The sequence below is a fragment of the Lonchura striata genome, chromosome 14 (genome assembly GCF_046129695.1).
Source record: "Lonchura striata isolate bLonStr1 chromosome 14, bLonStr1.mat, whole genome shotgun sequence".
In the NCBI taxonomy this organism is placed as follows: Eukaryota; Metazoa; Chordata; class Aves; order Passeriformes; family Estrildidae; genus Lonchura; species Lonchura striata.
This window is the reverse complement of record NC_134616.1, coordinates 6,107,807-6,131,975: the sequence shown is the minus strand read 5'-3', so window position 1 is coordinate 6,131,975 and position 24,169 is coordinate 6,107,807. Positions and strand designations below refer to the sequence as shown.

At 53.3% G+C, this 24,169-nt stretch overlaps 2 protein-coding genes across 2 annotated transcripts in view; one reads left to right on the top strand and one right to left on the bottom strand.

Annotated features, from left to right (window-relative positions):
* Nucleotides 1-12,200, bottom strand: part of OPHN1 (oligophrenin 1) — a 49,567-nt gene extending 37,367 nt beyond the window's left edge. Inside the window, exon 1 of the mRNA XM_021548405.3 lies at nt 11,996-12,200. Within this exon, the coding sequence (XP_021404080.1) occupies nt 11,996-12,149 (154 nt within the window). The 5' untranslated portion in view covers nt 12,150-12,200. The remainder of the gene's footprint in view (nt 1-11,995) is intronic.
* A 354-nt stretch (nt 12,201-12,554) lies between these two features.
* Nucleotides 12,555-18,688, top strand: YIPF6 (Yip1 domain family member 6). Its single transcript, XM_021548349.2, has 7 exons — nt 12,555-12,619; nt 13,896-14,024; nt 14,559-14,637; nt 14,987-15,029; nt 15,712-15,837; nt 15,940-16,097; nt 16,736-18,688. Exons 1-7 carry the CDS (start codon nt 12,581-12,583, stop codon nt 16,852-16,854), a joined length of 693 nt encoding a protein of 230 aa, XP_021404024.1. The 5' UTR covers nt 12,555-12,580; the 3' UTR covers nt 16,855-18,688.
* The last annotated feature ends 5,481 nt before the right edge of the window (nt 18,689-24,169 follow it).

Here is a 24,169-nt window from a genome sequence, read left to right as displayed (position 1 = left end):
CCAACACAGCTCGACTCCCACACAGAGCGAGCCTTGGCTGAACATCAGCTCCTGACAGAGCTCCTGTGTGCATGCACAGGACAGCATCACTGCTGCTGCTGCTGCGGTGCTGCCACAGCCCTGGGTGTGACAGGGACACCCCATCAGGCAGGGCAGGGGGGCTGGGGAGAAAGGGATAAGCCATGGCCACAGGAAAGAGGCTTGACCACAGGAAGGAGCCAGCAGGAAAAGATGTGCTGTGGAAAAATGAGGCTCCATCCCACGCTGGGAGAGATAAGTCTGTATTCTCCCTTGTTTTAACTGTCGGAAATGTTTTCCCCCCATACAAACACTCCGTTGCCAAAGGCTGCTGCTCTGCACCCCCAGAGCCTGGCAGGAGGGAGAGGCAGCTGCAGGGCCTGTCCTGCTCCCCCAGAACCAGGACCCAAGGATCAAGGAATAGTGTCATGCTCCAAGCTGGAATATCCCTGCGAACAGCACACCAAGGCTCAGCACCACCCCAAGGACCCTGCCTGCTCAGCCTGTTTCCATGGAAACACACCAAAATGAATTTGATGAGGAGTCCTGAAGGGCTCCTCTCCCTTCCAGCATCAGGAAGCAATGCCAAATTTCACCATTTGTGGTTACAATAATTTAGCAGTCAAAATGAAGCTCCATCCCTGCCCAGAGCTGCCCCAGCCAGGCTGCAGGGCAGGAGTGGGGAGCACCAGTGCCAGTCGTGCCAGCCTCAGGAGGCACACAGGGAACTCAGGGCTGGTTTTATGTGTAGATAAACACACCTTCAGAACCAGCAGCTCTGGAAGGATGTGCCTCACAGCTTGCTCAGTGAGGACCTATGATTCTTATTTTAACCTTTGACAGCAACCACAGGTAACCAAAAACCACAAACATAAAAGTGCTGCTACCGCTGCAAAAGCCACAGGTCTCTGACAAAACTCAAACCAGGCTGTGATGCTGCTTTTTCCTCCAGTGCTTAGAATTTAAACCAGAAGGAAACCATCACCACAGAAGAGAACCATGGGGGAACAGGGTGAGCAGACACAGCCAGAGAATGGGGCACAGAGGTGCTGCCTGAGGGTCTGCAATGCTCCAGGTGTCACAGGTGCATATCCTTAATTAGCTTCACTAATTGCAACCCAGAGGTCACAGTCTGTGTGACTGCAATGGTCCTCTGTTCCCAAGAGAGGAAACGGTGCCCCTGAGCACATGGAAATAGAAGTGGCTGTGACAACCAAGCAGTGACAGCTATGGGGACCAGCAGGATCTCTGAGCCAGGACAGGAGGGCCCTGCCTGGGCTGCCTCATTTAACACCACAGGGGACACAATGGGACATTGGGTGTTACACAGGTACAAAAAGCAGCCTGATTTTTAGAAATAAACACTTTGAAAACCAACAGAACATCCCCAGCTGTGCAGGAGAGTAGGTGTGGAAGGTACACATCACACTGGCCAGAGTCAGGCTGCCAGCACCCTCAGCCCCGTTATCCACACCCAAACAGGCCTTGTTTACATGACATTCATTGGCTCTGCAGCAGCTGGTATACACAGCACCACCCTGCTTCTTCCTAGGAAACAGCCAGGTGGGAATTGCTGCTCCTCCAGAAGCTAAGGGGCAGAGCAAGCAGTGGGTTCAGCAGCCCTTTGGCTAATCCCCATCACACGCTGCTCCCAGGGAGCAAATTAAAAAGGAAAAAACAAAATAAAAATACCGCCCCTCGACCTCATCATCTTTGCAATCATTGGCCAGTGACACTTTCAGTGCAAAGCCAACCCTGAGTTTAATCTGATCCAGCTGAAGGCATGAATAGCTGAGCAGTGATGGGGCTGCAGCATCCCTGCCCTGTTCCTGGGAAGGGACAGGATGTCCCAGCCCACCACGGAAGGTGGGAAGTGATTTTCACTGGTCTCCCTGTCTGCATCTACGCATGGGCAGCTCGGGGAAGTGCAGCCAGCAGAGATTTCCATGGGGGAAAAGCAATTCCTGAGGTTCTGCATCCGCCCGACCCACAGATTGCAGTGCCAGAGCAACTCAGTCACAGCTTCAGCAACCCATGAATAAAACCCATAAGGAATCAACAGGGAAAACAAGGCCCAGGTTTGATTGTGGCAATGCAAATAACCAGAGCAAAGCTAAGCAGGAGCTCCATCTTTGCATTTTGCTTTCTTCTTCTCCAGATTGAAAACAGAACTATCAAAGCTGGCCACACACTTTCCTTTCAAATAAGCAAACAAAAGACAACAAAAGTTCATTCTACCCTTAAACAAGGCATTTTAAGACAGAGATTGTCAGGTTGGGATCTTAACCCTGGAAATCCACTTTTGTCGGGAAAACGTTGCAAGACCCTGACCCACAGCAGCTGAGGACACACCTACACTTCCTACCAATGGTCCCTATGGATGATTTTCTCCTCCCTGATGGAGAGCTGTGCACAACATTCAGCATGAGAAATTCCACTTTTCCCAGCATGCAGAGAGAGAGCCGTGATTCCTAGGGGGAAAATAATGTCCCCATTGTTACCAACTCCGGCCAAAGAATTCCCCATGGAGTTGCATCACTAAGGACATGGAGCTGATCACCATCACCACCCTGAGGAGGAGGTTCTGGACACAGTACCCCACCCACTGCTTCCTGGGAATTTTCCGTCCTTGCAGCAGAGTTTTAGGAGCCAGCACACAAAGTAAGTGGCCAAGGGGCCAGACTGTGCTCCAAGGTGTTGTTTTTACACTGTGTGTACTACCTGCATGAAGTCCCCAGTCTCTGTCCCACAAAAATACCTCAGCCTGGAAAGCCATGAGCTCCCTCTGATGAGCCCAGATGTGCCATCAGGGTCAGGAGTAACGAGCCCTGACTCATGGAACACTCCCAGATACTCTACAGATCCTCAAACACAGAAACATATTAATTTTCTCAGATGAGGATAAAAATGTAACCTTCCAGTTAGCCTTCTAGGTAGTCCCAAATCCACACAGGATCCTGCAAGGAATGCAGCCCTGTTGGTGCTGCACAGAGGAGAGATGCTCACCAGGAGGGAATTACAGAGCCCAGGACAGGCAGTGCCTGGCATTGACCCAGGGCGAGCCGTCCGCAAGTGCCCCTGAAGGCTCTGTGGGGACTCAGAAATCCTGACACATTGGACAAAGGCCATTTTTCCCACACTGACACGGGTTTTCCACTTGCCAGGAGTAAGTGGCTAGCATGAACTGCTAAAAATAGCTTGCTATATTTAGCTGTGCTTTACAAATCTCCTGTGAAGGAATTTACTGGATGTCTCACACTGTCACACATTTACCTCTCCTAATCAGCCCTTCATTGACTGAGCTGTTCATAAGCTGCTGCTTCTCTTTCACAGCCAGTCCAGCCCAGGCTCCAGGCAGGAGGGCTGTGCTCCCAGTAAAAAGACATTTCTCAGTAACTCTCCCCAACCAGTGACTTCTTGCTCTGCAAGCTGGTTATCTGCCCTCTGGACCATCACTTCCACTCACACATCCCCCTCCCACTCTCCCCCCATCCTCCACAGTTTCTGTTTTCTGTCCTAAACTTCAATCTTTTATTCTCATTAATTCTTCTCCTTGCCCAGCCAGCCTCGTGGGAAGTGCCCAAACGAGCTTGACAGGCTTATTTTCTTATTTACTATTAAATTAAATACCCAAGGACCAGACAGCAAGGGTTTACACTCATCATATAATTCTCACACCTGCTTAATCTCCCTCATTGCCTGAAGGAATCCGGCTCTGCCAAACCTGCCGTGCTCCAGATGAGCTGGCAAAGGTTACGAGGCTGCACCCTGAAGCTCAAGGCATTAAACACACAGAGGGGCTCTTTCCTGGGTGCCTGGAGCACAAGGAGATCATGGGTCTCCTCATCAACAGCTTGGAAGTTTGGCAACATATCAGCGCAAAACCCCAACTGAAACAAAGCAACCAAGCAACACTGGAAGAACAACAAAGTTTTGGGGTATATTGGTCTGTTTTGGAGGAAACTGGGAGTGAGTGATGTGGGATACAGCTTCTGGGAGAAGGATGCATTCTCACCCTCCCTTGGATTAAGTTATCCAGCATCTTCTTCCCAAGACCTCCACAGTGACAGATCCATTGCTCAGGAAGAGAATCGTGCAGCAGAGCCACACTTCAAAGCAAGGACATGGAGCACACCATTCTCCCAGTGACACTCACTGGCTTGCACTGATTTCCTAGCAAGCAGCACTCCAGACTGTATGTTTAATATTTTTATAATGGACAGTGTGTTGGATTAATTTTTTTAAATGATTTTTGCTTCTGCAAGACAAGGGTAGCACAGGATGCTGCAGCACAGCCTCCTGCCTGGCCCAGCTCAGCCAGGACACCCCTGCTCTCCCCACAGCAGCAAAATTCATGCTGGCATCAGCATTTCCCTTAGAGCTCCTCAGGATGAGCCATGGGTAAAACTGCACTTTGGAAGCCTGAACTTCTCAGAGATTAGTTTTTTTCCCCTTTGCCATTTTGCTGGCCTTTCAAATCAACCTTGCAGCCCTGCAAAGCTGGAGGAGTTGCTTCAACAAAACTGGAAAGAGACACAGGGCAGCCAGCCCAGAACACGTGGCCAACTGAAATGGAAGTTAAGAAAAGATGAGCTGCCTTAGAAATCAGCAAAAATGGTGAAATGCGCAGTAAGAAATAATGCAACTGTTTTTTAAACAAATGCTCCTGGGGTCGCAGAGGCAGAGAAGAGTCACAAAGGATGAAACGCCATCACAGTTCTTTGGTTCACCACAGATCAAGCCCAACCATGGGGCTGGTGCTGCCACACCTGCAGGAATTTCAGAGCAGCTGGTGTCCCAATCCGACTGGCAGCACAGCAGGGAATTGCTCAGCACTGCTCTGGAGTGCAATGAACCCGAGCATAGGAGGGACAGCCATAGCTGGGGGACAGTGCCCAGCCCTGTGGGCACCGTGCTGCTGCTGGAAGTGGTGGGCAGCTCCTGGGCTGGGCAGCCAGCAGCTCCCAAACCCCGCACGGGAGGCTCCGAGGGCAGCAGCACTCAGCTGCTTTCCTGAGAACTCCCAGCACAGAGGTGCTGGATGCCTGCCCCTGCAGCAGGGATGGCCAGGTGAGTCCTGGTGATGGTGCTGCCAGGTGATCCCTGGGGATGGCAGCACCCGGTGAGCTGTGGCTGTGGCAGCCGGGTGATACTTTGGGGCTGGAAGCAGGGTGAGGCTGGCAGGTGGCTCTGGCTGCTGCACCTATGTATACACCTGTCTGCATCACTGTCCCACAGAAGGCAGTCACCACCTTCGGAATATCAGCCTGGGGACAGGTCCTCGGGCTGGGGAATGAAGGACAGGCTCTTTGAAAAAGAAAAATACACAGAGCTGAGCCATGGAAAACAAATGTATTTTGCCCTCCCTTGGGAGGAGGGAGCTGTCAGGGAGGGGCAGCTTTCCCAGGGGCATCAGGAGAGCGAGGGCAGAGCTGCAGAAATGCCTGCAGTGCTGCAGGCCTCTGGGAGCAGCCGAGCAGGCTCCTGGCACGGTGCTCTGGCGTGAGCGGCAGGAGAGGGTGTGCTCCAAGATCCCGCTGCACAGGCAGGACGGACACAGGGAAAACAAACACGAAAACAACGGACTCTTATCCGGGCAGAGCACGAGCAATCCCCACGGAGACGTCTCATGATCTGCAGAGCCCTCACACGCGTCTCCCTGCAGCCGCCCTTCCCAGGCAGGGCAGGCTCCGACGGGCCAGGGAGCACCGATGATTTCTGAGTTTTTGCCTTCGATAAGGGCTGGGCAGGGGCCAGCTGAGTCACACAGCACGCCAGGGAGGGATCGCTCTCCAGCGATCTGAATTGCCTTGGTGCGGGGAGGAACGTGCATCCCTCCGGATCCAGGCTGGGAGATGATGCCACTGTGGACATGGCACACTGGCAGACTCCTTGGCACCGTCAACCTGCCTGGCACTGGGGCAGCCTGACTGCAGAGCACACTCAGGGGGCTTTGCCAAGAGATATCCCACCTCTGGGCACCTCTGCAAGGACCTGGGGTCTGTGCTTCCACATCAAAGGGTCCCCGATGCTCTGCAAGTCTCCAGTTCATCCTGTGGTGGAACAGGAACAGATTGTGTCCCTTGTTCTCCATTCTCACAGCTACAAGGTTCAGTAACATAAATAAATCTATTCCTGTTTTAAACATCCCCAGGATCTTCAAAATCAGACTTGGCTGGAGGAAAAGGCTAAAAAGGAGTGAGATCAGACTGACAGAGCAACTGACTTCTGGGCTGTATTTATATTTATAGACTTTATCTCAGGCCATTCTGCTGCTCTTATCATCATTTGAACAACTCATGACCCCACGTTCACCTGCACAGAGAATTCAGTGACAAGAAAAGACACAGGGCCCATGTTTGAATGTTCCCCAGGAGAAAGCAGCCAGCACGGCCTGGGATCACTGCTCCCAGTGCAGCAGCTCAGCCAGTGGCACTGAAGAGGCTAAGAGACACAACACAGGCCAGTGTGGACAATGCACCATCCCCAGAACAGAAACAACAGGGTTCCAGAAGCTTTCTCATTCACACGTGTCAGATCCTCAGACAGAAGCTTTATGTGTTTGAAGATTCATTTAATGCTGAGTAAGAAAAAATAACTGCTGCCTCCTGAACTTCTCCAGCAGTTCCAAAGCTGCTGCATTTTGGTGCTCAATACCTGTAAATAGTGCTGATTGTTCACCAGAGTTTTTTTCTATGAACCCACAGTTCTCCAAACCTCTGTGTTCCTGCCAGGCAGTGCCACGCAGCCCCCACAGCAGCACCTGCCCCTTTGGCCCTGGAGAATGGCCTGACCTGGCACTGCAGGCCCTCCCTGCAGCCCAGATCCATGGCTGGGCAGCCAGGGATCAGTGCCAGAGCCACGCTGTGTGGGCAGGAGGATGCAGTATGGCCAGGATGTGCCACAGGTGTCAGGCTGCACGCTGCAGCAGAACAGAGCGAGCACAGCACTGTCACTCCACAGAGCCAGGCTGGCACCCAGCAGGACAGAAAAGTCTGGGGGCAAGCATGGGATGCCACATCTGTAGTTTCCAGTGTGCCACCAACAGCATTGAGAATAAAATATTCCAACAGTACCTCAAGTAAAAAGCCAGAAAAGCTGAGTCTTCATACAGTGACTCAAGAGGAAACTCTTAGGTCAGCAGCAGTGCTGCTGTGAGCCGTGGGCTGTGAGACACACAGAACATGGATAACACCCACATCCTCCCAGGGAAGGAGCCAGAAAACACAGTAGAAGATGGATGAAAAGCTCCCTGAATGCCTCATGTGCAGCACAAGAAAAAATATCCTTAAACACATGAAAACGATTTTGCCTCTTCTCCTGGCCCCTTGTGCTGCTGTATGCAGGCGAGTCCTCGGGAAGCATATCTGAGCTGGAAAAAGCCATCACAGAATATTGCTCACTGGTTTGTTTAAGCTGTGCCAAGGCTGGTCCAGAGCCCTCCCACCAGTCCCTGAGCTGGCAGGGACAGGGCTGGCTTCCTGCTGTTCCAGCCACCCCTGCCCACATTCCTGCCCTGGGCTTCCTAAAACAAACCAAGGCCTGGGCACACCTGGGCATGGATGGAGCAGCTGTAACCAGCAGGAGCCTGTGGCTCCCAGGGGGGAGGCTGGGGAGCTCAGGACCTCAGCAGGGAGGGAGCAAGGGACAAGGAGCCAGGCCTGGGGACATCATGGCACGGCCAAACCCTCCTCTGCCCAGCCTGGCACCTCAGCCACCAGCAAAGCAAATCCAACAGCGACAACTGCCCAGCCAGAGAGCTGCTCCAGGGGCATCAAAAGCCAGAAAACACATCCCTGAGCCCCAGAGCAGGGGGTGGGATCTGCCTTGCAGCTGGATCTGGTAGATCCTGTGCCGGCCCCTCTCTCTCCTGCCTGCACTGAGGATACGGCTCTGGCGCTGGGAGTGAGCTGGCTTTTGGTTTTTTTTCTGCTATTGTGTTTTAATGTCTGGTTAAAGCATGTCTGGTTTAGATTTGCACCAACTGGGGCCCTAGTCCTGTGCTCAGAGCTCAAAGCCCAGGAGCGGGAGCTGCTTCATCAGCAGCTGTTGCTGCAGAGACCCCTGTGCCCAGCTGTGCTGAGGATGCCTGCAGGGCACAGATGCTCCCAGGGAGAGCGGGGCTCTGGCTATGCCTGTGATGTCTTTTGAGACAGAGCTGAGAAGTCAGGAGACAATTCTACAAGCTACCAGCAGTAACTGGTGCCCTTACTGGCTGACATCCACAGCAAGGATGGGGAAGACCAGCAAGGAGCCAACAAGTACAAGAGATCTGAGAAGAGAGATGTATTTTCCAGCAGGTCATTCTCCCTCTACTCCATACTGTCTCATGGCTAAGCTGTCTTTGTGGGACAGGACATTGTCACTGGAGCTTTGCCTCCCAGCAAAGCTCATCCTTTCTAGAGACCTGCAGCCTCTCCTGGTGTGGGATAGACTTTTTCTTCTTCCACATTTTCTACAGGAGCTTTAGAGTTGTTTGGACACAGTCCCCAGAATCTGGGTGTAACATACTGCAGGAACAGACTCCATTGTCCCCACAGCCCTCCCATGAACCAGGACATGGGGTTCTGGGGAACTGGGCAGACAGGCCACTCTGGGTGGCTTCAATCCCATTAAAATAACCTGTTCCAATGCCACACTTCTTCCCACACACCACAGCATTAAACCCCCAGGCACCACATCCAACGACAGCAAAGAAACCTGTCCAGAACAGGTCTGCCAGGCTGGGGGACACAAGAGTTCCCTGAGGAGACACACCAATTCCCACACACAGTGCTGCGGGACCTGAGTGGGGGATGATGGTGATGATGATGGTGGGACCTTTCCTGGATGTCCAAGGAACCCCATTCATGGAGAAAAGCTCACACAGTCCTTACACATTCCTTTGTCACATCATCCCTCAGGATGAAGTGCTCGCAGTACCTGGGGAGGCTGGGAACTGCCAGCAGAGTCCCAGGCACTCTGCAGAGCTCCATGCTGGACAGAAATCAAGTGCAAACCACAAACACAACATTTGCATGGGAACTCACAGCTCTTTGAGCTTCAAAGCACAATTTTCACCATCACAGCACTCACAGGTACTAATGAGAAAAGCCTCCCTCTGACATTTCTCCAACTCCATTTGATATTTAATTGGGAGAGAAGATCAAAGACCAGGGGAAATAGGTGATTTTGCATTATCATATACACAGCAAAGCATAGCGAGCAGGAGAGATTAAAGAAACCCACACTGAAGTACAGAAAGAAACTGCAGTAAAGCAGCCATTCTTACAGCCACAGTGATGCCATGGAGTCACAACTTCTGACAGCCCAGTGGCCCAGAGCATGTGCCCTGAGCAAGGCTCCTCTGTCACACCAGTGCTGGCCATGGCGAGCTCTGGGCATGGCTGAGCTGCTGTTGGAGCTGAATCCCCAGTGCCCACATCAGATCCTGATCCTGGCCAGCCCAAGGGGATGGGCATGAAGGGACAGACACCTCCCAGTCCTTCTCCCTGCCTGACCAGGGACAGGCCACGGTGGTCTCAGCACTGCCACTAGAATGTGTGGGACCAGCACGGTCACTTGGCACTGCCAGTGATTCTCCATACTGCTGGCATGAGAAATAAGGGACACAGTCAACTTCACAACAAAAATAATTTCCATTTTCGACTCAAAGTATTATTTTCTATTATTGGCTTTCATACCCAAGACTGTTACAAATGAATGAAATATTATTCTCTGCTTTAGTCAGTTTAATTCCCCACTTGGCAGTTCCGAATACTTTGTCCCCTTGTGGTGTCCCACGTAGCTGTGGCTACTCAGCTGTTGGGGGGTGTCAGTCCACAAGAGAAAGTGCCACACTCAAAGGCTGCACTGCTAGGGCTGTGGCTGCAGGAGGACCCTCCCCAGGATATGGTGGGCTGCAGGCCCCTGGAAGAGCTTCACCCCTGGAATTTTATTTGTTCCAGCTGGTGACATAGTTGGGTGGAGGGAATGGAACTAGTTTCCCTTAATCCATGAAAGGCTAAAGGAGTTTAAAGCCCCCTAAAGCACCCTCCTCATTCAGGTAACCTGGCCTTGAACACTCCCAGGGATGAGGCAGCCACAGCTGCTCTGGGCACTCTCTGCCAGGGCCTCACCACCCTCACAGGGAAGAATTCCTCCACATTATCCCACCTAACTCTGCTCTCTTTCAGTTTGAAGCCATTTCCCATTATCCTGTTACTCCATCCCTCGTCCAATGTCTCCACCTTTCTTGTGAGCCCCTTCAGGTACTTCACCCTCTATCCTCATTGGATCTCACCCTCCTGATGGGACCACCACCACTTTTGCATCCCAGCAGCTGAGGGCACCTCCATCCCACCCTGTCAAGGGGCACAGAGGGACTGCCAGGTGTGGCTGTCCGAGTGGACATTGGGATCTGCCAGCTGCCCATGGTGAGGCCATGGCCAGTGAGTGCCCCTGATTCCCACTCACAGCTCCACATGGATAGGATTCAGAGATATATCTATGTTTTTAAGTTATCTGTTAACTAAACAGAGGAAGCTGATGGAAGCTCAGGCAGGACTAGCCCCAGCACCTCCCTGGCAGCCCGCTGGATCAGATACAAAAACACCCCACAGCATTTCAGGCAAAAAATCCTCAGCCCTGGGGGTTCTCAGTGTTGTCTGGGTGTGCTCTGCTTTCTTCTGCTTCTGCCCTTCCTCCCTGGCCAGTCTCCCTGGGCCGGGTCTGCTGACCCAGCAAAATCCATCACATCCCTGTGCACTACAAACACTGAAAAGGGAAATGGTTTTGAACAAAGTGATGAAGAAAAGCATTTCCATTAGCAAGCGGGTTTGTTTTAATCCCTCTGATTTCCATTTTGTTGGTTTGGTTTTTTTTGTTTTTTTTTTTTTTTGGCCCTGGCCTGTGCAGAGATGTGGGTTTTTGTAGGCACGTTAGGTCTCACAGCCCTGTGACATTGGCAGTTTCAGTCACACCAGCTTTTGTCTCTGCTGCTTCCAGATGGGCAAACATGGGCTATTCCAGCCACGGCCTCGATAACAAGGAAGCTCTGAATTATTCTGAACAAAAGGGCAGCAGCTAAACCTATTAACACCAACTGAAACCAACCAGCTGGCAGGAAAACCGTGTGTGACCAGTGTGGATTGTCTGTGTCCCTCCACTGCCCCCATGGATGCTCTGCTGGCCTGGGCCTGGATTCTTCTGCATCGACAGCAGCAGAGAATCATGGAATCATCTGGATTGGAAAAGACCTTTAGGATCATAGAGTCCAGGAAGGGATGGGAGATGACACAGGGAAGGTGTGTATGGAGGTGTATCCACAAAGGTGGGGAGGGAAGACAAATCTAAGCAGTCAGAAGGTCACTGTCAAACACGTGGGACTTGGTGGTTTCAGGTGACACAACCTGGCCCAGGTGCTCTGGTGATCTGTCAGCACTTCTCAGCCGGCGACACCCGCAAAGTCAACACTGAAATCGACGTTTCATTGGGAAAAACGCTCACCGTGATTTGAAGAATGACAGAACACCGACAACAAAAGGACTCCCAGCAGGGCGCTGCGGGGCCGCTCTCACGCTCACGGTGCTGCCCCAGGGTGACGGGAGGACCGCGGATGAACCCGCCCCGCTCCCCGCGGCTCGGGGGATGCCGAATAACGGAGCGCCTTCCCCGAGCGGGGGGCACCGGCCCCAGACGAGCCGATCGATGCTGGGAAGGCTCGGCCGGTCCCGCCGCCGGTGTCAACCCAGCGGGACGGGGATCCGCGGACAGCAGCGGGCGGCCCCGGGGGTGGCACCGCAGGGACAGGGACAGGGACAGGGACAGGGACAGGGACAGGGACAAGCCGGGGGTGGCGGGCGCCGCCCGGGGAACGCCAGCCCTGCCCGGAGCGCTGCGGGATGCGGGCCCCGAGCGGCTCCGGCGCGGGGCGATGCCCAGGGAACGGGACACACCGCGGGGAGCCCTGCCCGGACCCCCGCCCCGGCCCGCTCACCGCGGATGGCGGCGATGAGCGCGTTGCCGTCCTTGATCACCTCCTTGATGAACTTGTTGGTGCGCTCCAGCTCCTGCTCGTAGCACTTGAGGCGCTCTCGGAAGTCGGGGCTGTCCAGGTAGCAGTCGCTGAACTCCAGCGGCGGGTGCCCCATGGCCGCGGCTCGGCCGCGCTGCGCCTACGGAGCGCTGCCGCCGCCGCCGCCGCCGCCGCCCCGGGCGCCCCGCGCCGCCGGCATCCCGCGGGCCCGCCCCGCCCGCCCGGCCCCGCCCGCCGCTCCCCGCCCGAGCGACCCCCGCCAGCCCGCCCGCCGCGCTTCCGGCCGCGCCGCTGCCGCCGGGAGGTGTAGTCCGGGATGAGCCGCCCCCAGCTCGGCCCGGCCCGGCCCGGCCCGGCCCGGCCCGGCCCGGCCCGGCCGCCCCGCGCGGTGCGGGACGCGCGCCCCGCTCCGCCCGCCGCGCTCCGGGCGCTGCCAGCGCGCCCCCTGCCGGCGGGGCGGCGCCGCGCGCGTTGCCATGGACGCGGCGGCGCGTGACGCGCGGCGCGCGGCGGTGACGGCGCGGCCACGTCGGCCGGGCGGGCAAGATGGCGGCGGCGGAGGGGAGCGGGGCCGGCGGGAGCCTGGTGAGTGCGGCCGGGGCAGCCGCGGGAGCCAGAACCATAAACCACAGACACAGCCGAGGGGAGGCCGGCCTGCGGGCGGGCCTCCCTCTCTCCCTGGGCAGGGCCGGGCAGTCCGGCAGGTGTCCAGCGGGGTCTGGAGGCCTGGGCGGGCGGCGGCTCGTCCGAAGGGGGCCGAGGACAGGGTGAGGAAGGTGACAGGAAAGGGGACAAGGCCGGGCACAGGGCAGGGGGCAGAGGGGCCCTGGGGCGTGACAGTGACACCACTGCAGAGCCTGATCCAGGGCCAGCACACTCACTGCATTGACCACATCATCCTGCGCAAAACTACAACAATTCCTGAGGATTTCCTAACAGAAAGAGACTGCACTTGCCTGACCTCAGAGAGTAGGATGTAGGCGACAAAAAGAAAAGCAAAGGAATGTAGACTCTGATTTGCATCGCTACTTTCCCCAATTTGGGACTCCAGCTATGGGCTGTCCCAGGTGGACTCCTTTGTGGTGGTGCACAGAGATGGCACTTTCAGAAATGAAAGAATGGGGAAGATGTGATGGCACAGCCCTTATGGGCAACCAGCTGCCACCACTGCTTAGCCAAACCAGCACCATGATTGTTGTATACAGGAACTTGGCGTACGTGGATGGAGTTTTTTGATTTGAAAATAAAACTTACTGCTGTGGTGGCAATCATGGGATGTTGTGAAATGCTGCTGTGAAGGGGAGAGAAAAAATGAATGTTGGGGAAAAGAAATCAAGTGTGGGGTACTGGCAGGTCCTCAGACTACCCTGCTGGGGAGCCTCCCACCGTGCCCGCCGTGCCCCGCCTGGCAGTGTTTGCCGTAGAACCGGTCGGGCTGTGCCTTTGCCTTCGCCTCCGGGCACCCGGGAGCTTTCCTCGAGGAAAACCTGGTATCTGTGCAGCCTCGCCGTGTGCCTGGGGGTGTCCCTGCAGCTCCCCGGGGCTGTTAATGTTAAATGTTAATGTGAATTTTAAATGCGGGTGGTGTGGCTGTGCAGCCCTCAAGCACCACCTCCCTTAAAACACGTTTTTTTACTTATTCCAGTTAGTGCTGGCGGAGCAGAGCGCAGAGGGTGGGTTCTGGGGGTGGCAGGGGACAGGCTCACACACACCTGCTGACATCGGGCAGCACAGCCTGGCCCTGCTGCAGAACATTTATCCGTTGTATCCCTGAATCCTCAGCAGCTCTGTCCAGCCCCAGCCCATCTGAAGTGCACACGAGCATGTTTGTGTTTGTTCCTAAAGCTTTGTACCCATTCAGTTCCCAGGTCTGGCAGATGTGTCGATATCCCAGGATATTCCAGTGGAAGGGGAGATCACTGTCCCTGTGGGATCTCATTCTCCTGATGAGGATTACTCCACACTGGATGAGCCAGTCAAGGACACAATTGTGAGTCTGAGCCTGTGGCTGGGGTAAAACTCAGGTTTTCTGGTGGTTTTGGCAGCTGTTGTGCAAAACCTGTGTTTTTGCACAGCTCTGCTCAACCTGTGCTTCAGCGGGGATTGATTTAGAACTCATCATGTTAAACAAAACGGGTCAAAAAGTGTCTGAATTGTGGCTCAAAGTTTCTCTGTGATCCTGAAATCAATGTGAGGGCAGAAGCCTCAGTGGGAGCTTGTGAGAAACTACTGACTGAAGGTATTTTTCATTTATTCTCTTTTCCTAGAGGAGCAAACAGTTGTTGGTTATATTCTGGTGTTATTAAAAGATACAGTATTGTGGTTGTTAAAGAAAAGGATGGTATGCTGTGGTTGTTAAGGAATGTAGGAAAAGCAGTCATTGTTTGTTGCAGAAGGTGCTACAGAGCTTGTTGGGTTGGATCCTCTTCTGATTTGCCATCCGTGTTCCTTCTGTCTCTTTGCTTTAGCTGGGAGCTGTAATTCTTGTGAGGGGATAAATGAAAGTGTTTTGTGTTTGTTTCAGATGAGGGACCTGAAGGCTGTTGGGAAGAAGTTTGTCCATGTCATGTATCCCAGGAAGAGCAGTGCCCTCCTCAGGGACTGTACGTGCTGGGGCCTTGCTGACCTCCAGGGGAGAGGCAGGATCCAGGGGATGGGGATTCAGGAGGGCTGAACATCCTGAGCAGCAGAGCTGACAGCTGGGCTGTCCCCAGGGCTCTATGGCAGGGTGGTGTGGGCCAGGATGGGTGGGACTGGGAGCTGTAGCAGCTGCTGGGTCTTGAATGAATTTTATTAAAAATTGTGGTGTAAGATGCTGAATAAGGCAATTGTAAAGCAGTGAGATGTGGCAAATGGCACCTTGAGAGTTGGGAAAGGGGCTCTGTCACTGCCAGGAGAGGGGAACTGAGATGGTTCTGTGACTTTTGTGATGTGTTTTCCCTCTCCCTGCAGGGGATCTCTGGGGCCCATTGGTGCTGTGTGTCTCCCTGGCTCTGTGAGTATTCCAAGGCAATTTGGAGTTTTGTAGCCCAGTGCATGAGGGAAATGAAACGTTAAAAATTACTAATTAATGTGTTAAGATCAATTTCATCTCATCCCTCTCTGATGGAACCCCGATTTTGGGGTTCTCTTGGTTGGGTTCTCTGATAAAATGTGTTTGTGACACTTCAAGCCCACTAGCACCTTCCGTCCCTACACTTAAGGATGAACTCTTCCCAGTCCCTTGGCCCAGGAATGGTTTTACTGAAGGTGTCTTAGGTGTCCTGGTTCAGCTGTGGTGCCTGCATCCCGTAATTATTCCAGGGTTTCTCTGAGGCTGGTTTGTTCAATCACACACTACTCTGCTGCTTTGAGAGGTACCAAAACTTTGGTACTTTAATTTCCATCTCAGCCTGTTGTCCATGGCTTGATTTCCTTCTGAGTGCTTTCACAGCCCTCAAAACAGGGAAAATGAAATCACCTCAGTTGAGCCACAACCATTTTCATTACCTGTGCAAAACTGAGGATATAATGAAAATATAAAATGGGTGAAGAACTATGGGCCTGCAGCATAACTGGGGATCAGTGTTGGGGCTCCTGCTCTGGCACCTACTTCGGTCTGGGAAAACTCCACCAGTGCTGATGCCTCCATCTGCCTGTTCCCCACTGCAGCTGTTTCTCCCTGTTCCCCACTCCAGGATGCTGCAGGGTGGCTCTGCAGACAGCAAGGATGACGGAGGGCCCCAGTTTGCCGAGGTCTTTGTCATCATCTGGTTTGGGGCCGTTGTCATCACGCTCAACTCGAAGCTCCTGGGAGGCACCATGTGAGTGCGGGTGTGTTCCATGGAGGCTCACTCACTCCTGTGCACTGAGCTCTGCCCTGCCTGGCCTGACTGCTGTTTCCCTGTTGCTGTCTCCCTGTGCAGCTCCTTCTTCCAGAGCCTGTGTGTGCTGGGGTACTGCGTGATGCCGCTGACCGTGGCCATGCTGGTGTGCAGGCTGGTGCTGCTGGCGGGCGCGGGCACCATCAGCTTCATCATCCGCCTCATCGTGGTGGGGGCCATGTTCGCCTGGTCCACCTTGGGTGAGTCCCTGACGTGTGCCTGTGCTTGGGGAGCTGCATCCCTGTGCATTCCCCGAGGCAGAACCTAGGGGTGCTCTAGTCTAGGGTGGCCCTGGGCTGCTGAAGGGCTGTAGAAATAGTTCTTCCAGTCCTTGAGCTGGCAGAGGTTCAGCCTCTGTCTCTGCTCCTGGTGATTTCCATGGTCATATGCAAATTGCCTTGGGCAGCAGGATAGTGATTTAGTATTAAACTCTGTGAAACTGTTTGGTGGTTTATTCTATGATTAAGTTACAAATACTATTAAAAATGCCAATTTTATAGAGATACATTTGCATGATTTCTCCTGCTCTTTATCTGTCAGTCTGGCTTTCATTGTACAGTGATAATCAGTATATATGGCCAGGCTGGTTGGGGCTTGGAGCAACCTGGGCTAGTGGAAGGTGTTCCTGCCTGTGGCAGGAGGTGGAATATCCCTTCCAAGCCAAACCATGCTGTGATTCCATGATTCTGTGATTTGTCATTCTGTATGATAGAGGAAGTTTGGTGATTACAGCCCATTGGTTTGAGCAGTAGTTTTATTTTCAACACAGCTGCAGTGCAGATCCTCACTGTGAGGGGGCTGTGAGGGTTCCTGCTTCACAAGTTTTGTGTCTCTGCAGCATCCACGGCGTTCCTGGCGGACAGCCAGCCCCCCAACCGCAAGGCCCTCGTCGTGTACCCCATCTTCCTCTTCTACTTCGTCATCAGCTGGATGATCCTGACCTTCACCCCCCAGTGAGCACCATCCCGAGGGACTGCTACACAGATGGACTTTCTCATGGACGCTGCAGTGAATCCTTGGCTTTATCTCTTTCTAATTTATATATAGGGATATTGTAAAAAGGCAGGTTGTGGGATAAAGCCAGAGAGCTGCAAAAAGTGCTCATTTGTGTGTCCCTCTTTGTGAAAGATACCGAGATCCAGCTGCTGAGGGGTTTATTTAGCTCTGTTCTGTACTGGTGTTAAATAAACAGTGCTCACTGGGACAGGGATTGTTCCATCTGAGGAGAGAATGGGAAATCCTGGATTTTCAAGCTGCTGGGACATGAAGTTTTTGCACGACTTGGCAGATTTCCTGCCCGTGCTTGGATCCTCACTGAAGATAAAAATGCCTTATCAAACCATAGAACTTCACTGCAATGATGTCTGGAGAGGAAAGAGATGTGTCTGACTCCTTGTCATTCCATTCTGGACTGGTGGGATGCGCACCCAGGGCATCATGGGACTGGGGCTTTCCCAGGAAAGGAGAGTTCAGTCAAAACTCAGCTGGGCATTGGAGCTGGTGGCAGGGAGTTGCTTTTGCCCATATCCATGTGCTGTGTGTGTCCATCCCTTCGTGTGGCAGGAAAAAGGTTCCAGCTTGGTGCCTTCATCACTGCCTCCGTGAGGGGACTTGGGACTCACTGCAAGTTACAGACCTGTGACCAGAGGGAACAAAGCTCAGAGTCCTGCAGAAATGCTGAGACTGCTTTGTAGCAAAGACTGGGCTCTCACTCTGCGTTTGGGAGGTGAAAATTCCTTGGAAAGTAGCATGAATGTGTATGTATGAAAAAACAATGGGTTCTATGCAGAAAGTTGAGGTTTTGCTGCACAGGCTGTTTGGGTCTGAAAAAATACCAGGGCTTGGGCCCCAAAGTGTTAAAACAGCTTGAAGGAAAAGAAGTAAATGGTACTAGAAGTGTTGGTTGCTCTGAAGCAGGATGTGAATTCTGCTCTCACCTGCCTCTGTGTGACTGTTCCTTTGGTTGTTCATGGGGACAGCAAAGAAATGTGTGCAAATGTACATGTTGTTCCCTTGTACTTCCCATGAGATGTCAGACACTTGTTCTGTGGGTTGTTTTGTGGGGTTTTAATTTTGCTTAATACTTTAATAAAAGGGAGGGGGCTCCACCAGTCACTGCAGGTTCATTGTGTACCTCTCCTGGGTACAGATATGCAAGAGTCAGGTGTATTTTGGCACAGACATTGGGAGCTGGGACTTGCTTTTGGAAACTACAGAAACGATTCCTGTTGTCTGTTGTTCTCAGTCATTAATCCATGAAATGTCTGGGGTTAAAAAGCTGCTGTAAAATGTCTTTTTTCCTACATTTGTGCAGACAGATCAAAACTGAGGTCTGTGGGTTCTGCTGAGGTGTGAATATACCTAATTTCTAGTTACATGTGCAAGAATAGTCTGTGCTGTAGACACTGGCGCTGGGTGGGAGTTGGGATGGAAATTGCTGAATTTCAGATTAAAAGTGCATTTTTGCATTTGTGGATAATGAGCTGCTGTGTGTGGCAGGGCCTGGCTATGGCACCAGGGGGCTGGATGGTGGTTCACAGACATGAGAACCATGGAAAAGGGAATTTTTAAGCTTCCATTAAATTATTGCTGGTATGGAATTTGTTTTTTCTTTTAAGTCTGCAGTTTTTCATTCAATTAAATGTTAGTTCAGCTTTTTGAAGCTGAAAAGAAGTATTCAAGGGAAATGGATGGTCATGCTGTTGATGGCTATGATGGGATTCTTTGAGCCAAATCTTCCTGTCCTACAAGAATTTAACCACACTTTCAAATAAATCCTTGATTCTCTCTGGGTCTTGTGACTTGAGCTGCTCTTTTATCTGAAGGATAATTGGAGTGGCATTTAATTGATCCAGTAATATTTTCAAATTTTTTTTACATGACTTCAGAAAGTCAAAAAGCCCAAACTGGGGTTTGTTCCTCACTCACCCCTGTGGGTCCTGCAGAGCCCCTGGTGTGACAGAACCACATGGGCACATTCAACACAACCAAACCATTTTGGTTCAGGGAAACAAAATGCCTCGAGCTTGTTTAATACTTGCAGATGCTGGAATTAATGCAACTGCTTGATCGTCCTTTAAAGTGCTGGTGTCACCCTTGGGTGCTGAGTGCTCCCTGAATGTCCCTTATCCCATCCTGCCAGGTGTGCAGCACATCCCTCCCACGGGCCCTGCAGGGGAGTGATCCCTGTCACCACAGCAGAGAGGTTTAATTTGTGCTGGAAATGTCTGTGGTAAGAACTGTGGTGCTTTCCAAGGGGAAAGGCTTTTCCTTCTTGTTTAAAGCTGCTGGGGATGGGCGACAAGGAGAAGCAGCTGTGTTGCCTATAATGGAGTGTTTGAACTGCTCTGCAGACTAATGGCTGATTTCCAATGCACAAACCAGGCTTTCTTTCCTAGTAGGATTTTTTTAATAATGTTGATCAGCAGAAGTTGTTATATATGTTTAATTTTGATCTATTTAATACCAATAAAAAGGAAAATAATTTATTTGTTTTAACTTGAAAAATGAAACAGGCTGAAAGTCTCGTGGGCAATGTGAGGTGTGGGTGGAAGCTCTGTGTACCTGTGGCTCCTGCAGTGCCAGGAGCTCCCCTGGCCTGGCTGGGGCAGGAGGGGGGAAGCTCCCCAGTTCTGTCCTCGTGTCCCCATGCCACACACGGAGAGCAGGACACGTGTGCCACGCATGCCAGAGCCCCTGAGGCTGAGCAGGGACATCGCCCTGGCCAGGCTGGGATCCTGCTGGTGCTCACAGGCTGCTCAGGAAAGGAGCAGTGGTGCTGGTGTACCCCAAAATCGGGGTTCCAGTGGCTTCAGGGCCAGGAGGTCTCAGGAGCCACCCAGGGGACCTGTGTGTGCCTCAGCGGTGCTGGCCAGGGACCACCGGGGGCGAGGGGGGAGCAAAACCTGCTGGGAAGGGTGAATGGCATTAATGAACCAACGGCAATTAAACCCATCCCCGAGCCACGGCGGGATTTGAGGCAGTGGCCAGGGCTTTGTCCATGCTCTCGCTGGCAATGAGGACATCCATGGCACGACCCTGGCCAGGAGCTGGTGGCAGCAGGGACACCCTGCCCCTGTGCCGAGCATGGGCTGCGGGGCTGGGGACGGCCACCGTGGGCCAGCGGTCACCAGAGGGCGGCAGGACCGCGCTGTCCCCGGCAGCCTTGTGCGGCTTGGTTGTCCCCTCTGCGTGGTTTCCATCATCCCGGGCAGCTCCGGGGAGCGGGGCCGGGCTGCTCGTCCCGCAGGCAGCTCGGGGAGGTGACCTGTGAGCAGCCAGCCTCAGCCGGGTGCTGCCTCACCTGGCCCTGCTGCGGGGTTTCTGCCTGCTCAGTGATGGGCAAGAAGTCACTTTCATTCAACAAGGGGTTGGTTTTGTTTGTTTGTTTGTTTGTTTGTTGTTTCTTTTAAATACAATTTACCAGACCTGGAAATGTACCTGTTCCGCTCTAAAGAGGTGTCCCCAAGTTCAGCTCTGGGCTTTGTAGTTACACTTTGTTCAGCTAAAGCTCGAATTTAGCATCTTTCTCCCCTAAGTAAATCTTTTAAGGCAAATATTCTGCACGCTGAATTGTAGCCTAGGGCAAACAAATGGGGCAGGTGCTAGTGGAAGGATGGACTTTGCCAGTAAAATCAGGAAGTAACCCATAGAGTGCAGCTGTTGACAGCTGGGACTGAACCTGATTCCTGACCTTTGGCTTTCCTGGCAGGGCAAGTGTGTGACATGGCTGCAGGAGCTGGAAGTCAGGCCGGAGGCTGCTGAATCTCCACACTGCAGGTACTGAATGCGAGGGCAGTGGCAGGTGGGATGGGACAGGCTGTGTCCAGCATGGAGGGTTCCTCAGTGGAGATGTTGGGGGAGCATCACCGAGGGCAGATGTGACAGCCCAGCACAGGGGCAGCTGCTGGGACAGAGACAAGGGTCACTGCATTGCTCTGCTCTCACCTTGTCAGGGGGCAATGCCTGTGCTGGGGGGCTCAGGGCTCTGGGAGAGGAAAGTGTAGATTTGCTCTATTTATTCAGAATCCTAGTTGGAATAAAAACCAATAATGCACTTCCTGATGTGGGAAGGGCAGGTTTGGTGTTTCTGCCCCAGTTACCCAGTTTCTACCCAGTTACCTGAACCTTGTCCTCTCTGCCCACGTCTCAGGGAAGGGAACAGGGAAAGTTTTCTGGAGTGCCATGGCTTCCCTGTGCCTGGCACCTCATCATAGCTGTGCTCTGAGCCCTCTGTGTCTGAGCAGCAGCTGCTCGTGCTGCTGATGAAAACAAGGGAGCATCATCAGAGCCCTGGGGACAGCGGGCAGGCAGGGTCCTGCCACCTGGGAACTCTGTTCTTCCCAGCTATGCCCAGGTGGGAAGAGGTGGAGTGATTCCCTGCCTCAGTCAAACTTCCCCTGCCTGCGCAGAAGTCGTGGCCCCAGCTCTTCCCAGAAGCCTGAAACACACCTCAGGCAGCCTGAAATCCATCCCAACGAGCCCCTCCACATCCTCACTCTTCCCCCAGTGCTGCCTTGCCAACAGTGAAAAGGCCATGATGGGAAGCACACCCTCCTCTGGAAGTATAGGAGGAGTGGTATTTTAAGAGAGAAATGAAGAATACAAACCCAGCTCTTTGTTTCGAGCTCCAACTGTGGGTCTGCATGTTCTGGTGAGGAGAGCATGGAGGTTTCTAGAATGAGGGCCATAACACCCCTTTCTAATCAAATAGAATGGAAAGGAAAATGAGGAAAAGCAAAATAAATGCAGTCTCCTGTGTGGTTCTTGCTACTGAGTTTTGGTTTTGCATTGCCAGCTTTGCCAGTGGCAGTGAGGGCTCCATCCAGGGACGATGGAGCCAAGGAGTGCTGAGCACCAAGCAAAGCCACCAGCGTCTCCAGGCCGGCAGGATGAGCCCCTGAGCCCAGGCTCTCCCTCATCAGCTGAAGATGATGAAGGTGTCTATGGCTTCCTCTGTCCAAGGAGCAGCAAGTGCAGTCCTGAGCATGAGCCTGTTTATGAGCTGATCCATGACAAATCCTTGCTGTCCCTCTGGGGATCTTTTCCCAGGAGAACCAGGAGGCACCGATCAGGATTTATCAGCCCCCTGCAGGGACCTGCAGGGCACAGTGGGGATGCTGCAGGCCACAATAAATTTTTCAGCAGCAGTGAAGTTTTGGCCTTTGATGAACATTCACGGACAAAGCCTGGGCACGTGCTCAGGCACAACAAAACAGAGCAGGTGGGGCTGCTCAGGGCAGACCTAAGGAGAGCCCACAACACCCTGGATTGCAAGGAAGATGAGGTTAATGTCTTCTCTGTGTCTCCTGGGGAAGTGAAGACACTTGGTAAGTGTTCCACATGGTGACTCTGAGTGCCTGTTCCCTGTGCCCCATTCCCTGCTCCCTAGAGGTGCCCAGCTGGTCCTGAGGTTGGGATGCTCTGGCAGACACAGATGCTTTGTCTTCTCTTTTCCTCTAAACTCGTGCATTAGGCTGGGTGATGTGCAGTTAAAATCCAGTGTGTTAAGTTGCCTTTGCATCCTTTAACAATTAGTCTTACTACCCTGAGGGGTTTCTACCCAAATAGGAACTGGATTTCTGTTCATCCTGGGGTGGTGGCCAAGCAGAGCAGGGAGTGTGTCAGGGGATGAGGGCAGAATGTGTTCCCCCAAAGCCCTGCAGGGAGGAGAAGCCTCCCTAGCCAGGGGAATTGGCTCTGGCTGTTTTCCTCTATGTTTGTTCTGGGCACTGGGGGCTTTTCTCTCAGCTCCTCCCATGCCTGTGGGCCCACAGGCTCCTGCCTGGGCTCCCTCACTGCAGTGTCTGTGCTCCTTGTGCTCCTGTTTCTCTGTCAGGTCCCAATGACATCTCTGAACCCTTTTGAGTCCATGTGCTTACAAGAAACTCATGTGAGCCTAGTGGCCCTCAAGACATCTGGTCCTGGTTATTTGGGCTGCAGAGAGCTCCAGGCTCCAGAGCCCTGGAGCAGAGTAGCTGTGGGGGCCAGTGGAGCCATTGGAGCAGCCTTGTCCCCATGGCTGTTCTCCTTCCCCATCCCTACCTCTGTTCTCGTGCTTCCCACAGCTGCTGCTGCAAGGCAGGAGCCTGATAAGCTCATTGATATCTGCAGGAGAAAGGCAAAGGGTGAATTTCAGAGCTCTGCAAGAACTGCTGGAATTCACCAGGATTGTGTTTTCTGGTTCTTTTCAAGTCTTTTTCTGGTGTTTTGTGTCACTGTCTCAGGATCATAAACAGAACATGCAATTATTTATCCTGGGCACTGATTTAAATCCTTCCTCTCCCCATAACTCAGCCCTCCCTTTGCAAAACCCACGGGGCTGAGGTCTGGGCTGGGGCTGCTGCCTCTTCTTTCTCAGGGCTTTGGAATCCTTCCCAGCAGCAGGAACAGAAGCCCGAGACAGCCCAGCACAGGGTGTGGGGACAGCCTACTCTGCAGCCAGGACCTGTCCCCAAAAAGCCTCTTCTACCTCTTGGCTCCCTTTGGGGTGGGAAAACACGGGGCTGGGAGCAGGATCCCTCTCCAGGACCAGCCTGGCAGCCCCCGCGGCCACAGGGGGGTGGAAGGAATTCACTGTCACATAATGAGGCTTTGTGTGTGGGGGGGTTGGCATAAAGGGTTTTCTGAAGCTGCCTCAGAGCCTTTCCTGGCGTCCCCAAAGAAGGCTGGCAGTGGCACGTGGCTCCTGTCCAGCCTGGAAATATCCTGGGGTGTGGTGCCCGGGAGCACGGGATGGGCACGGGATGGGCACTTGATGTCCCTGAGCATGGAATGCCTCTCCTTGTCCATGCCTGAAGGAAAGCACATCCTTGGGCAGTGGTTTTGGCTGACCAGGTGTCAAGGGAAGATGTGCCCAGTGCTGTTTGCTGTAAATCCTGCTCTAATGCTCCTGACAGGAAGGAGCCTGTGTCCCTGCCAGCCCCCTGAGCTTTGCAGTGCTCTGCTGTCAGAGTGCCCACAAGACCAGCCTGGCTCTGCTGGGGCTTGACAGCAACCCCAGGCTCCTGAGGACAACTGGGGAGGCTCTCCTACCACTGTTCTCTGCACTGTGGTAGATCCACAGTGGGTCGTGGTGGCAATCCTCCAGAGACCCCAGAGTGCTGGAGTGTGACAAATTCTGCACTGGTGGTGCAAAAACCCCTGAGTCCTGTCACCTCCATGCTCCCACCTGCTCTGGGGCTGCATGCTTGGAGCTATCAGAGGATTTAATTCTTGACACCCAGGAGCTGTCGAGTCCCCCATCCTCTGTCCCAGCCCTGATGCCATGTCC

Coding starts and splice junctions, on each gene's coding strand:
- YIPF6 (XM_021548349.2), top strand. CDS start 12,581: ATGGCGGCGGCGGAGGGGAGCGGGGCCGGCGGGAGCCTG. Junction 14,025..14,558: donor AGCCAGTCAAGGACACAATT/GTGAGTCTGAGC, acceptor TGTTTGTTTCAG/ATGAGGGACCTGAAGGCTGT. Junction 15,838..15,939: donor AAGCTCCTGGGAGGCACCAT/GTGAGTGCGGGT, acceptor CTCCCTGTGCAG/CTCCTTCTTCCAGAGCCTGT.